The following is a 14444-nucleotide window of genomic DNA, read 5'->3' on the forward strand; positions in this document are numbered from 1 at the left end:
GCGGTCCCACCCGCTTTGGCGGACAGACTGTGGGCAGGAGTGATGGGGGCTTGAAATGTGCTTGGGAGCTGGGCTCGGCCTCTTGCGCTTTTGCTCTGCAGGGAGAAGGTTCCTGGCTGGTCTGTTGGTCTAAGGGCGGGAGAAGCGTGGGGCAGACCTGGACCCCACCTGGAGTGGGAAGCACCTCCGGCTGAGCCGAGAGTCGGTGCCGTTGCCTGGGGACATGGAGCTCCGTCATTTGTTCCCCCAGAGCGTTATTGAGGTAACGGCTAGAGACAGAGAAAATCGGTCTTCCTGCACACGTTTCCTCGTCTGGAAAACGTGTTGATCGTCCCCCCGCGGTGTGGCTGGGAGCGGTTCGTGAGCCATTGTGTGTAAGGGGCCCGGGGAGCTCAGCCTGCCGTGGGCTCTGCTTTCGTCGCCTCTCCCCGGGCACCAGCCCCTGGGGGCCTTGAGGTATGTGGGCCCCCGGCCACGTGGCTCCACGCTCCGTCACCTCCTCTGCACAGAGCAGTGAGGAACCGAGACCTGTAATCCGGCCGGCCGTAGGCTGCCGCTGGCCTCTCCGAACTGGTGCCCTTGTTGCAATTCGGGGCTCTCAGAATTTCTCTCTTAGGTTCAATCATACGTTTCAAATGTTTTTTGTCTAGAGAGCGAGCACGCAAGCGGGGTAGAAAGGCAGAATTTTAGGCAGGCTCCACGTGTAGCACAGAGTCCGATGCGGGGCCCGATCCCCTGACCCTGGGATCACCACCTAAGCCGAAACCGAGTTGGACACGAAAACGATGGAGCCACCCGGGTGCCCCTAAGATGAAACTCGTGCCAGTACATCTTACCCGGCGTCTGGGACACTCGGCAGAGGGTGGTGCTTCCAACCAGGCGGAATCTCGGAGCCTCACGTTCAAAGGGCCCGGGGTGGACGGAAGCGCGCCTGTCTTCTGCGCTCGCCAGAGGGCAGCAGGGAGCCGCGCCAGACCTAGGACACCACTCGGGTGGCCGTGCACCCCTTTCCACGTGAGGGGCGGTCTGCCACTGACCAGCCGGAAACCCCTTCTCCCCCAGGTGTCTGTTCCTGTCAAAGGTGAGGACCCGGGCCCAGAGCCCAGCCTTGACTTGTGGGGACGACACGGGAGCCGTGGGTCCACTGGCCGCAGGACCCTGCTAAAGACTCCCAGCGTGGACGTGTCGGAGCCGCGCTGTTACCGCGACGCGAACCCGGCCTCGCCCCCGCACGCGCTCGGCCGCCTGGTAGCCGAGGAGGTGAGTTTCCTGTCTGGGAGGGACGGTGACCAGGTGGATGCCAGCCCCGCGGCAGATTAAGAGCTTGGTACTAGGGTCGAGCCTCAGCTTCCACAATCCGAGGAGAAACTGGGAGGGGTCGTGAGTCGCGGGGAGGAGCCCCGGGTACGCAGGGTGGGTAAAGGCCCTTGCTGTAACCTTCTCAGGGAGGTTCTAGACCATTTCCTGGACGGGTGCCGAGCCTGTGATTACCAGGAGGGCCCCGCACCGGCGTGCCCACTGCCCCCTCCCCTCTGCTCGTTTCTGGGCAGGGTGGGGGGCAGACGGACTCCCTTAAAACCGCGATCCCGTGTCCTCCCAGGGTCTCTCCCAAGCTGGCGGGGAGGGGGTAGGGGGGAGGCCCTGGGGACCCCAGCACGGCACACCGCCCACCTCCCCCCCCCCCCCCCCCGCCTGGCTGCACGCAGCACCAGCCTCTCAGAGTACGAAAGATAGTTTATTGAATCTATACTTTTCCGTTAAAATTTGCAAACATAAAAGCTCTGTAACAAACGTCACAACTTCGTATCGTCTGTCATATAAATAAAATCTACACTAAGATGTACACTATCCGCGGCAGGGGACGCGACCACACGGCACGGCCGCCACAGCGGTCCCTCCAGCCCGCCCTAGGGAGGCGGGGTGCGGAAGCGGATCTTCGTGGCCGTGTCCACGTCCGATTTGGCGACCAGAAAGCGCATCTTCTTTCCTCCGTGTCGGATCAGGTCCACGGCCCTGAAAGCCGGCCCGGGGAGACGCTTGGTGTGGCCGATCCGCCGCGGGTCCGGCCTCGGGGTGCGTGGGGCTCCCGGGGCGCCTGGGTTGGGGACTGCCCTCCCCCCCCCCCCCCCGCGACCCTGAGGGGCCCCCGTGTTGTCAGAGGTCGAAGAGGGGGCTGGGGCCCGAGCCCGCGCTCGCTCTCGTCTAAGGTGGGGGCCGGGGGTAAGGGGCCCGGGCTCCCCTAACGGCTGGGCGGTCCGGTCCGGGCCCGAGGGCGGGCGTACCTCAGGTAGCCGACGCCCATCAGGCTGCTGCCGTTCACCTCGAGGATGCGGTCGCCCAGGGCCAGCCGGCCATCCGCTGCCGCGGGGCTGCCCGGGAGCAGCGTCTGGATGTAGAGCCCGGGGGCGCCCAGCGGCGTGTGCTGCGGGCCAAGTAGCAGCTCAGGGTTGGGCGGGCCCCGGGTGGGGGGTGGGGGGTGGGGGGTGGGGTCGCTCTCGTGGCCTCCGGCGTGACCGCACAGGCGACACCGGACACCACCCACACCCCCGCCCCCAGGCCCGGGACCGGTACCCTGAGGTCTGGGGACAGAGGGGACATGGCCGGCCGGGGAAGCGGCTGCCGCACGGGCCCTTCTCTCAAGCGCCACCGAGCCCGGTCCCGAGCCTGCGGCCGGGCCCCGCCCCGCCCCGCCCCGCCCCGCCCGCCCGCCCGCCCGCCCGCGGTCTCCCAGTGACCGCGCGAGCCGTGGGCCTGCGTGGGGCGGTCCTGAGCAGGAGGTGCCCAGGGGGCCGCTCACCATCCCGTCGATCAGGCCCATCCCCAGGCCGGAGGGACCCCGCTCCAGCTCTACCACGAACACATAGCAGAAGTCCTCGGCGCTGGAGCTGCGGCTGGAGAGGGCTGGCGGGGGCTCGTCCGCCGGAGCCACGCCGTCTCCTGGGCAGGTGAGAGGAGAGGCCACGGTGGAAGCAGAGGGCAGCTCGTGCCACCGTCGCCACTGTAGTGTCCCCACCCAGCGGGCTCTGCCATTCCTCCAAAGGGAAACGCTCCCGCGGCCCCGACAAGATGCCCATCTGCGCACAAGGGGGACAAGTCCCCTCCGATCCCCGGGGGGTGCTGGATCCCGGCCCCGCCTGTCGGCCACACCCCCACGTGCCTGGAAAGGGTGGGCGCCCTGCCCCCTCGTGACCGCCCGGGGACGGCAGCTCCTCCCAGAGCCTGGCTGTTTCCAGAGGGTGAACGGTGGGTTCTGCTCCAGGTCCCCCCAGGGCCCCCTTCCCCTCCCTCTACCGTTAAGCCGTGACTCCGCCTCCGTTCGCCCCCCCCCCCCCCCGCCCCCATGTCTGACCCCGTCCCTGCCGGAGCTGGGACCCTTCAGCTCTGCGGCCCCCCCCCCCCCCCCCCCACCCAGGGTCCTGTGCCTTCTCTCCCCACCGGTCAGATCAGGCCTTCAGGCAGAGCGTGTGGCTGCCCTCTCCGCACCAGCAAGCAGGTGCCCTGCCTCAGGCCCGGATCTGCCCAGGTGACCCCTGCCCTTGGGACACACCCAGAGTCTGCAGGGGCACTGCCAGGGGCTGCTCTGCCCTGCACTTCATGGCCCACCCGGCCCCACTTACACGCACACCCCGCCTCCTCGGCCCTCCCCCCAGCCTCCTCCCTGGTGCACACCACCTGAGCCGTGCCTTCCTCCTCCACCCTGGGGGGAGGGACTTCGTCCCACAGGCGGCTGTGCGTGCACCCTGTGCCCTTCGACGGGGGCCTGAACCACCCTGCGCCCGCCTGACGGGGCCCCTGGAGCCTGCCCAGCACGGGCTTCGGGCGTGGGCAGGTACCAGAAGCCCAGGCCAAACGTGCCCCTAGGGCCGCACGGTTGCAGTGACCCAAAGGGGCCCCGCCCAGGTGCCGGGGGGGGGGGGGGGGGGGGGGGTCGGGGGGGGCACTGGGGGCTGTTGGGAGCCCGGGGACAGGTCTTACCTTCCCCAGCTGCACCTCCAGGGCCACTCTGCCCGCTCCGCCTCCCTTCCGGGAGCGCTTTCCCACAGGTGCCGCCGGTCTCTGGCCAGTCGGGGACAGCGGGCTCGAGGCCGAGCGGGGTGCCGGGAGGCGTGAGCAGGCACGAGGAGTCCACGTGCAGGACGCCAGCCTGGGGGCCCCCGCGGCTCTGCCTTCCTGGCGGGCCCTGTGCGCGGGGAGCCCCCGCGGGAGGAGGAGGGCGCACCCGGCCGGCTTCACAAGCTCCCCTGGAAACCAGCGGGCAGCTGTGGCCCCCCGGGGGCCCTTCGGGGGTGTGCTGCGGGCCCTGGGGGTGGGGGGATAGGGACAAAGGCCTCGGGTGCCCAGCGGCCCGCCACGGTGGGAGACCCCAGGGGCCACCCCCGCCGCCCCAGAGGCAGCAGCCGGGCCCCGTGCTGGCTGCCCTCACCAGCCCCGTAATCAAAGCCAGGGCAGCCCGGGTACCTCAAGGCACCCTGGCTGGGAAGTCCCGGCGCCAGGGCTGGGTTTGCTTCGCAGGCTCCACAGGAAGTGGCGCAGGTACAGAAGCTGCTGGTAGACGCCGGCGTCCGGGCAGTCCGCTTCCAGATTCACCTGGAAGCCCTCGCTCGGCAAAACGATGGGCGGGGGGTTCTCGTAGGACTCCAGGACGTCCTCTGCCGACGGCGGTGAGGACGGCGTGACCGCGCTCGCCAAGAAGAAACGCCCGGCCCCTCCCCGGGCCCACCAGCCAGCCCCTCCTGACACTGCAGGTACCGGGGACACGGGAGCTTGGGACCCAGGCGAAGGCAACCTGCCCAAACCACACTCTGGGCCCTTCTGCGTCCCAGTGAGCACCCAGGAGGAGGCCCGAGCTGCCTCCCCCCCCGCTGCCCCGCCCCCAACTCCCCCTGCCTCTGTACCCCCCACCCTGTCCTCCTGGTGCTCCCAAGGCCCGTGCTGACTGCATCCCGCACGGTCCCCAGGACCCCGCGTCCCAGAACATGGGCAGGCTCAGACGGCGGGAAGGCCAACACCTGCACCAGCTCTGAGCAGAGAGCCCGCCCGGGGACAGGCCCCGGTAGTGAGGAGGGGTGCGAGGGGCCCGCGGGGCCCAGAGTCCTGCTCCAAGCAGTCCCTCCCACCGGCCATGCCCTGGGCGACAGGGCACGGGAGAACTGAGCCCGAGGCCCTGTTTCTAGCCGTATCTTCTATCTTCTGTTAATCGTCGTTACGTGCATCGTGCTAACGACGAGACGCGCATCTGTTCGTGAGAAACATTACGTGCACGTACACGTACGCTGCGTGTGAACAGACATGGGTGCGGGGCCCGCACGCCATCTTGGCACTCAACGCCGAGACCCCGTTCTCCTCCTGGTGGGCTGTGTGCACCAAGCGAGGCCCTGCCATCAGTCCCCATGTGGGGTAGGACCTTGGGCCTGACCCCAAAGTCGGAACTGGGCTGTGGGCTCCCTGACCTCCGTCGGTGATAGCCTCCAGGGCCCCAGGGTGGAGGAGACAGGCTCTGTAAGCTCTTCTAGAAGTCCCCCCAGGAGGCTGTCCCCTGCTCCCACCCCGGCCCCCACGGCCCCTTGTTCCCGCCTCTGATCAGGCTCACCTGACTTGAAGGCCTCGGGGCTGTCCCGGGCATCGGGCTCCCAGGCGCTCATGGGGCCCATGGCGGAGGCCAGCTGGTACTGTGTCAGCAGCCGGTGCAGCTGCGCTGGGCTCAGGGCGGGGAACGCAGCCCTCAGGCTGGCCCAGCTCATCTGGGTGACAAGAAGGAGCGTGTGGTCAGAGGCCCCACGCGGCACCGCCCCCCCCCCACCCGCCCCCAGGGAGGATCTTCTTCCTGGGTGCTCTGGGGGCCAGGGTACAGGGTCCGAGCTCCCAACCGGCACAGCCCGGGCCGTGGCCCCCAAAGGGCCGGGGGTCGGGCGGCCGGGGGAGCGCCAGGTGGGACGGCCCTTCTGGGGAGCGGCCAGCAAGCATCACCCCGAGGGCTGGGTCCCCTGAACGTGCCTCCCCCCGCGGCACCGCGTGGGGCTGAGACGCCAGGAAAAGAGCCCGGGGATTTGGGGATTCCTGCCTCACAGTATGAAGAGATCTGACCCCTAGAGCTGAAGACGCGCGTGAAGTCAAAGCCTTCCAGGACAGGGAGGCCTCCTGGAGGGGGACGAGCAGCCCAAGAGGGAGGAGGGGAGGAGAAGGGTGGACTCGTGCGCCACAAAAGAAAACGGGCACGGTTACCCGCGACCCTGCTCTCCATTGGCCAGGGATGCCCCTCCTCCCTTGTTTTCTGGAAACTTCTCTCCAATTCTCTGAGCTAATCCCCATTTCTGTGACACAGACGCTCCGGCAGCTTCCTGACCAAGGTTTCCCGAGGACCACTGCTGACCCCGCAGTCGGCGGGCCGGCCCACGCTGTCGCCCTCCACGGTGGGTATCCCCGGCTTCTGGCGTTGCTCTTGAAAGTCGGACACCACGCTGAGGGCTAGTCTTCGGGACGCGTCCAGTCTTTATTCTTCTGGGGATTTCACGGGCTCCTCTGGCCCACGGTCTCCACACGGCAGCGCTGGGCTTCTCTGTGCAAGTGCAGCCACGGAACTGCTCAGCCATCGGCCACGCTTGCCAGCACCTCGGGGCAGGTGGGTCTGGGGGTGGGCGTGGCCATCTCTGACCCCCTGGCTGCCACGTCCCCGCTCTTTCCCCTCCCGTCTGGCCTCCTCTCCTCGGCTTCCCTCTAGCTTCACTTTACCGCCAAGGTCACGAGGCCTGGGCCGTGGGGGGCAAGTGCCTCCGGCAGAGGGACAACCGTTTCCTAAGGCTACTTTGGGGGGGGACGTAGGGCCGCGGCTGGGAGCCCCATCCCCCCACACCGGCCCCGTTCCTTCTGGTTTTCCCGGGTCCTAGAATCCAGACTTCCCTCCCAGGGCTGTTCCTTGTCTGGGGCCGGTGTCGGGAGGGTGCCAGCCATCAGGCCCAGAAGCCGCCAGCAGGGACCCAGCAGCTCCCCTGTCCTTCATACCATCTGTCTACTGTCTGGGAGCTTTCCCGGACCGTCTTCCAGTCTTGCCACTGGACCCTTTCTCTTTACTCTCAGGGTTCGAATTTCCAAAAATCCTTTTGGTTCTCTTATCTTCAGGAGAATATAAATTTTTAAGCTTTTTCTCCCGGAAAAGTTTTGCACGCCAAGAGTGGTGTTCACATTTTTTAAAGGGCTTAAAACAACGAAGAAGGATTCTGGACGGTGACTATACGTGGCCCACAAAGGCTACATTATCTACCACCTGGCCCTTTACAGAGAAGTCTGTCGCCCCAGGATCTGCGTCCTCCAACATCCGGCTCTCGTGCGGGAAGCGAGTGGGTGCTCAGTCTGCCAGGCTGGCTCGTGGTGGGACAGATGGCCACGTCCTCCAGCCTCTGCCTGGGTGTCACTGACGCCAGCGTTGTCCGGTCAGCCCCCTCTGACAAAGAGCACGGGGCCTCCCGCAAGCAGCAGGTTCTCTGTCCTCCCTCAGAAGCCCTCCTTTTCAGGATGACACTTCTGGTGTCAGGATGACACCCTGTCTTAAATGTTCCAGAAGTAAGCACAGGTGTTCGGCCAGCGCAGGGGGAGGGCCGGCCTGGCCATGCGGGAAGGGGCCGCCGAGATCCGAAGCGCACACAGAAACCGCACAGACGTGAAGCACGACAGCCTGTGTTCCCAGCGCAGGACAAGAGCGGGGAGCGTGTGGCCGCGCGAGGAGGCCCCTGCCGAGCAGGCCTGTCCTCTGCTGCAGCCCCGCTTGGCCCGCTCTTGGTTTCCAGACCCCGGGAATCACCACCTGTGCCCCTCTGGGCCTGTGGCTCAGCCTCGTATTTAACGTTGGCCTGGGCCTGGGCATTCACGCTGCTGTGTGGAATTTCACTGCGAGGAATTTTCTCGATTTTTTTCAAGATTTCAAGTATTTACTATACGCAGGCCGAAGGCTCGAACTCACAACCCCAGGATCAAGAGCCGTACGCTCCACGGACCTTCAGTCCCCGCCGGCCCTGTTCTCGAGGCTCCACATCTTCCGTGGGCAGTCACCCCCTGGCCTCCGCTTTCCGGCCCCCGTGGTGTTTCTCCGCCCCGGGCCTGCTTGGTCCCTGTGGGCTTACGCTTTGCTTTTGTGGAGTGGTATTTGGGGAGGAGGCCAAAAGCACAGGTTCAGGTTGCAATCCGTATGCAGAGGTCCCCGTTTTCTGCATTGTCTCTAGTGAATTCCTGCTACGCTTTTAGAATTAAAAGAACAAAATCAAGTAACTCAAAAGACACTGGAACAAGCCGTGGCTCCCAGCACATGGCAGATTCTGTCTCTGCCGAACCATCACCGGCCGTGGGACCGGGGCTTAGCCAGCAGGAAGCAGCGGTCACTGGAGGTTGAAATGAGACAACGCGCTCCGCGGGTCACACCTCAGAGGTGCTCGGCAAGGCAGCCGCGGCCACCATTACTAAGAGCGACAGTGACAACACCCAGATTTCTGTGCCGCGTCCCTGAGTGGAGGGGAACTGCTCCGGTTTTACAGCAGACGGGAAGGTCCACCGTCCCCCCAGACTCGCATCACCCCTCGGCACACGCGGTGTCCTGCAGGCAGGGAAGGACACACTGGTTTCATTGATCATCGGTGACGACCGTCCGGTAGCTCCCGCGGGAGGGCACCGTGCCGTACTCGCTTCCTGTCGTTTTTCCCACAAATGACCGTGCGCGCATCCTCTGCGGTTCTGGGGGCTCAGACCCCGAGCCGGCGTCGGACCCACACCTGGGACTCAGCAAGGCTCCTGTGGGTCGTGCGAATTCAGTTCCTTGTGACGACAGGACGTAAGTTCCCCTTTCTGCACTGGCCCGCAGCTGAGGGCTATTCCCAGCTTGCGGAGGCCACGACGCCCCCACGGTCCCAGCCGGGCAGTCGGGGCCCACCTCCTGTGCTCAGTCTGACCCATCTGTCTGCCCTTTTAAGCACTGGCGTGGTTAGCCCGGGCCCACCGGACAGGGTGATCTCCCCATCTCGGGGTCCGTGCCGATCCCCCGTGCCATGTGGGGTCGGGGACTGGGGACGCAGACCTCGGGGGGGCCTCATCCTGCCTGCAGGTGGGACCAGAGGTGGAACGGAAGCAACACTGCCCCGAAGCCACATCCATGGCCCACGCCTGGTCCGTGAGCTGGTGACCCCAGAAGTGACACCTCGTGCGCTCCTCCTACCTGGATGAGCTGGGCTCGGGGAGTGGCCAGCAGGTTGAGCGTGCAGGAAAGCTTCCGGAAGAAGTGTTCCCCGGCCTCCCCACAGCCGGTGCTCCTCATCCACTCCAGGAGCTGCTGCAAGCGGGCACAGGCCTGGACACCTCTGGGCCAGTGGAAGCAACTCAGAGAGGGACCTGCAGGGGGCGGGAAGGGGACGCCGTGCTGGCCGCCTTCTCCCAGGGAGGGCCTGTCCTCTCCACCTGCGAGCCTCCGACAACGGGCCTCGGCACCTGCTGTTGGTTTCCAAGGCAACCGGCCTGCTTCTGGGCCCCTCTTTGGGTGGGGCGGGGTGGCAGAGAGGGGTTGTGACAGCCGCCGAGTCCCGAAAGCAGAGAGGACTGCACCCCTACGGCGAGGCCCCGTCAGGCCTAGAGCCCGCCTGTGGACCCCGACCGGCCCCGGGAAAGCCACACGGGCGACACACGAGGGCCACAAGTTCACACCACTCTCCTCTCCCCGAGTCCGGGCAGGGCCCCCAGCCGGAAGGAGCTGGCACCAGAAGCGAGGAGGGTCTGGGGGGCAGCAGGCAGGGTCACGGACCAAGTCACTTCTCTGAGCCCCTCCCTCCGCTCCCAGCCACGGGGCTGGGGGGTAAAAAGGACCAGGCAAGGCCTCTGCGGGCCCCCACCCCCCAGCCTCACCCTTGTCCAGGAGCTGGTTGAAGAGCAGCGTGCCGGAGAAGAAGAAGAGGTAGGCCAGCACCTGGGAGGCGATCTCGGGGTGCACCTGGAATTGCCGCAGGAGATCCATCGTGGCCTGGTAGACGGACACCACCCGGCGCGTCTCCTCCGGCAGCGGGGACGCCGAGCACCAGCTCTCCCGGCACTCCGTCTGGAAAGGGGGGCACTCCAGCAGGGCCGGGAGGCAGACGTACAGCGACTGGGGGCAAGAGGGAAACACCAAGCACGTCTGGCCTTCGGGCACGCGGTTCCAGCTCTGGGCACCGGGGGCAGGTGACACAGGTGCACGGAGCCTGGCAGGACTGCTGGCACAGCCCACAGGTCCTGATCCATCAGACAGAACGGGCCGGGGGGTCTGCTGGCTGGCCCAGGACTACCGCCACCCCCCTGCACCAGGAGCCCCCCCTCCCAGGGAGCTGAGCCAGGGGCAACAGCCTGGGGGCTACGGCCACGGTCCTGGTTGAAGGCCTGGGGGGCAGGACTGCGGGCGCCCACACTCATCAGGGGGCGGGGGGGGGGGGGGTCCTCGCAGCCACCACACCTCAAGGGGATCCTGGGATGACAGACCGTTTAAGGGCGGTACGCAGCCCTGCTCGGACCCCCGGGGCAGATGTGAGTACATGGGCGGGGGCTCCCTCCTGTTGGGCCAGGACATGAGCTCAGACCCTTCACTCAGGGCCCCAAGCCGCCACCAACTGACCACGGAGCTGGCGGACTCGGGTGTCGGGTCTCCACGCAGAACAAACGGGGAACTGTCCCCAGAGTGCCCTGTCCAACCGGCCCCTCTCGCTTTCTGCGGACGCATCCCCCACAGAATCCAAGTCAAAGCTCGGTCTCGGCAAGTCCCCTTGGATCCCCCAGCTGGGGCCACCTGCCACAGGGGCTGCTGCTCTCTCCACTCCCCCCTGCACCCTGCTCTGTGTGCTGGGACGGGGTAAGTGACTCCTCCAGACCCGGAGGCTAACACCACCTCTGGTCGCCACAATGAGCACCAACGTCTGCGTCCCCGAGCAGCCGCCCCTCCTGCTCCCCGACGTTGTTGGCGCTTGCGCAGCCACCGGCTCCCAGGATGAGGGGGACGCGGGCCGGGAGGGAGAGGACCTGAAGCTGGGCTCAGGTGTGCCGAGGTGGCAGTCGGAGCTCAAAACCCTCGGGTGACAGTGGCAAAAGCACCTCCGTTCTTCCCAGGTCCCCAGCCCTCCCCCCGCCCAGGGGAGCGTGAGGCACACACCCTGGCCTTGTCGTACCTTCGAGACGTAGTACACGCACTGCTGGAAGGCGTACAGGATGACCTCCTCCAGCACCGCCATGGCCTCCTCGCTGGCCGTCAGCGTGCAGGAGAGCAGGGACTCCCTGGAGCCTGCGAGGAGACAGAGTGGCACGGTCACCACGTGCTGACCTCCTGACTGCGCTCGCCCCCGGCCCATCTCGGGTCTGGGGAGCCGCCTCGTGCGGCCGGCTGACCCCCGGCCCGACTGCCACCCCTCCCCGAGGCGCCCAGGGATGAGACGCCGGCCCAGATGGCCGAGGGGTCCGGGCACCGTGCCTCCGAGCCCATCGGTGCTGAAGCGTCACGGCAAAGGGATTCTGAAGCCCGTCGACAAATAGATGCCAGACACGTTTCCTGGTAGAACCAACGGCCCCGGCAATACGGATTCTGACCCAAGGGCCCGCGGTCCCTTCCCACTCCGGACACAGGTCAAAGGAACACCTGGCCAAAGCTCCTAAGGAGACCATCACTCCACGGAATTGTGACATTTTGCCAAGAAGAAAGAAATCCAAACGGCCTACGAGCCCCATTCTCCCCCCAGCATCCCGGAGAGACCACAGAGAAGACGCAGCCGCGGCCCGGCTGCTGGACAGCCCCACGGAGGGAAGCAGCCCGGCTCCATGCGGCCCCAGCGGGTGGGCCTCCCCAGACGGCAGCTGCAGCTGAGCCCCGGGGGCCGGCAGGGGGCCCGCCCAGCGTGGCAGGAGGGGCTCCGCGGATGCCAGGTGATTCCTTGCTTCTGGCGGTTCCCGGGAAGTCAAGAGGCCGTATCGGCCACAGGGACGCCAACACCAGAGAACCCCAACAGGGCAGAACCGTCCCGAAGGGCCTCCAAACGCAGGAGGCACCCGGTGTCCCACCAGCGCCGAGCAGGGCTGCCCGGGGCCTGGAGCCCCCGCCTCTGCCTCCGCTGCCCTCAGATCCTCCCTTCTTTACAGGAGCTGCAACCGGGCAGCTTGGACGGGTCTGTCCAGGGCAGACGGGCACCCGGGGCTCTCGGCCACTGTTCATTCTGCTACGGCCTCTTCTTTTTTTAATGTTTATTATGTATTTTCAGAAAGAGCACGAGCAGGGGAGAAGCAGTGAGAGATGGGAGGAGAGCGAGAATCCCAAGTACGCTCTACACTGCAGGGCAGAGCCCAACCCCGGGCTCAAACCCACAAACCGTGAGACCGGGACCTGAGCCCAAATCGAGAGTCAGATGTTCAGCCGACAGAACCACCCAGGTGCCCCTGCTACAGCCTTTCCGTTAAAGGAACCTCTTCTCAGAGCAGGGAGGGAGGTGCTGGGCCTGATGGGGCCCAGAATCGCTCTGAGCACTGAAGCGGCCCTCCCGGGAGCACGGGGGCCCAGGCCGCCCACTGCTGCACAAACAGAATGGAAACGGCGTACAAGTCCGTCAGAGACCCCACCCCTAAAACACCTGGATGCACCACTGTTCCATACGCTTCTAGGACTCGGGGCTCTCCTGCCCCTGGACCCACAGAACACACCCCAAGGGCTCACGCCCCAGGAACGCGTCTGGATTGGGAAGCCAGAGGCCTGCCTCGCCTGCTGGGGGTCCTCCCTAGAGCCCAGCCTGTAGGGTCTCATGGGACCCACCCCCATGGGATCTGGATGCTCCTGCGGCCTCACTGGCCTTCAGAGGAGAGGCAACCCAGACACCATGAGGGTCCCCGGGTGCTCCCCGACCCACTGCAGCCTCCCAGGCCGAGAGGAACACGCAAGGCTGCCCGCTGCTGCCCCCGAGACCCGCAGACCATCCGCCACTCACAGCCACTCAAAGCCAGTAGGAACGAGGCCAAGAAACCAGTTCCAAACCCTTCCACCGTAGCTGGGCCTGGGCGCCACCCTGCAGGCTACGAGCCTGTCCCAGCCTGTTCCCGTGTGGGTGTGGGGGCTCTGGCAGGAGGAGGGATGACGGGAAGAGGAGGCCAGGACTCGGCGGCCACAGGGAGACACAGTCCCTCCCACATCACTGGAAAACCAGCAGAAACGCTACAGGCTAAGCACAGGCCCCCATGAGCCTTTTAGGGGACGGGGCCCACACCTGACGCCCCCAAATCTGTAGGTGCTGAGGGAGAGCCACAAGGGCTCCCCAAGGACTCTCAAAACATCCCCTCCCGAGGGGCCCACCTTCCGTGTGCCTGCGTGAGCGAGGCGTCCTGGGTAAGAGCTTCAGACAACAAAGATTGTTTGCGGAACGAAAAGGCGATTTTCCAGCGTTCAGGACGTGACATCTGTTTTCAGAATTCTTCCCACAGAAATTTCCCGCTGCAGGTCAGGAGGCCGAGACGCGGCTCTAACCTTGCCTTTGCCCTCTGGTGATGTTATTTTTTCCTCGGCGCTCTCCAGCGCCTGCACCACACAGGACGCTGTTTGTGGGACGTTCAGATCCTGCCGTGGCTCCCCCGGCCCCGAGCGGTCCCAGGGGCGGGTGGAGGCGGGACCCCGGCCATCCCTGTCCTTGCTGTCCCAGCATCCACTGGGCTACAGGACACCCAGGCCCGGGACCAAAAATAACTTCCTCTGAGAGCAGAGGCGGCAGCTGAGGAAGCAGAGCCCCCGTCAACCCCAAATAGCTTTTTTCATGAAAATCAGCCCGATGCGGGGTCCCTGGCCTGGGGAGGCAGGCCCGGTGGGGCCCAAAGACCACAGCGTCTGAGATTAGGCCAGATGAGAAGGGGCGTGAGCGGGACGTGCCCATGAACGCTGTGCCGGAGAGCCGTGGAGGGGGCGGCTCTCCTGGCTGACTCTCCTGGAGCCAGAGCAGGAAGGGCGCCCCGGCTGCACCCCGACCGCCTAACCTCTAGTACAGAAGGACCACAGGCGCTTACAGACGAGCCGGAGGCCCGGGTGCTCACTGGCCGGGGCCATGTCCAGAAGGGAGGCCCCTCTGCTCGGAAAAGCTGGGGCCCCCAAGGACGACAAGCAGGCTCTGGAGAGAGAGGGGCCTGGGTCTCGGGAGCACTGAGCTCAGGACGGCCCCGGGCCGCTGGAGCAGAGCGACTGCCCTGGCTTTGGGGACACACAGAGGCGGCTGTTCACCTGACGTTCGGGGGGAAAAGCCGGGTCAGCAGCTGCCACAGGTTTGTGCACAGAGAGCAGCCCACCCTGGGAGGTCAAGGTGCACGTCTGGCACAACGTCCGCCCAAGGGCAACGAGGGCTGGAGGCCACAGGCCAGCGGGCCCGAACGCCCACCGGGACGCAGAAGGATCCGGTGCTTCCCTCCGCATACCCACGGAAGCCCAAGAACGT

The 14444-nt window shown here is 66.1% G+C and overlaps 1 protein-coding gene and 1 long non-coding RNA gene across 14 annotated transcripts in view; one reads left to right on the top strand and one right to left on the bottom strand.

Moving 5' to 3' along the window:
• Positions 1-1716: 1716 nt before the first annotated feature.
• LOC131501222 (monocyte to macrophage differentiation factor 2) overlaps positions 1717-14444 on the bottom strand; it is a 126486-nt gene continuing 113758 nt past the window's right edge. For all 13 annotated transcript variants that reach the window (XM_058711029.1, XM_058711030.1, XM_058711036.1 and 10 more), the window contains 9 exons: positions 11163-11275; positions 9877-10114; positions 9197-9369; positions 5591-5741; positions 4459-4649; positions 3976-4300; positions 2798-2937; positions 2283-2422; positions 1717-2013 (listed from right to left, as the gene is read on the bottom strand). In XM_058711029.1, the coding sequence (XP_058567012.1) occupies positions 1908-2013; positions 2283-2422; positions 2798-2937; positions 3976-4300; positions 4459-4649; positions 5591-5741; positions 9197-9369; positions 9877-10114; positions 11163-11275 (1577 nt within the window). In that variant the 3' untranslated portion in view covers positions 1717-1907. The remainder of the gene's footprint in view (positions 2014-2282; positions 2423-2797; positions 2938-3975; positions 4301-4458; positions 4650-5590; positions 5742-9196; positions 9370-9876; positions 10115-11162; positions 11276-14444) is intronic.
• Positions 4649-8885, top strand: LOC131501226 (uncharacterized). Its single transcript, XR_009256693.1, has 3 exons — positions 4649-5397; positions 6323-6619; positions 7191-8885. It is a non-coding gene; the product is annotated as an uncharacterized LOC131501226 (long non-coding RNA).

Source organism: Neofelis nebulosa, chromosome 18 (genome assembly GCF_028018385.1).
Source record: "Neofelis nebulosa isolate mNeoNeb1 chromosome 18, mNeoNeb1.pri, whole genome shotgun sequence".
NCBI lineage: Eukaryota > Metazoa > Chordata > Mammalia > Carnivora > Felidae > Neofelis > Neofelis nebulosa.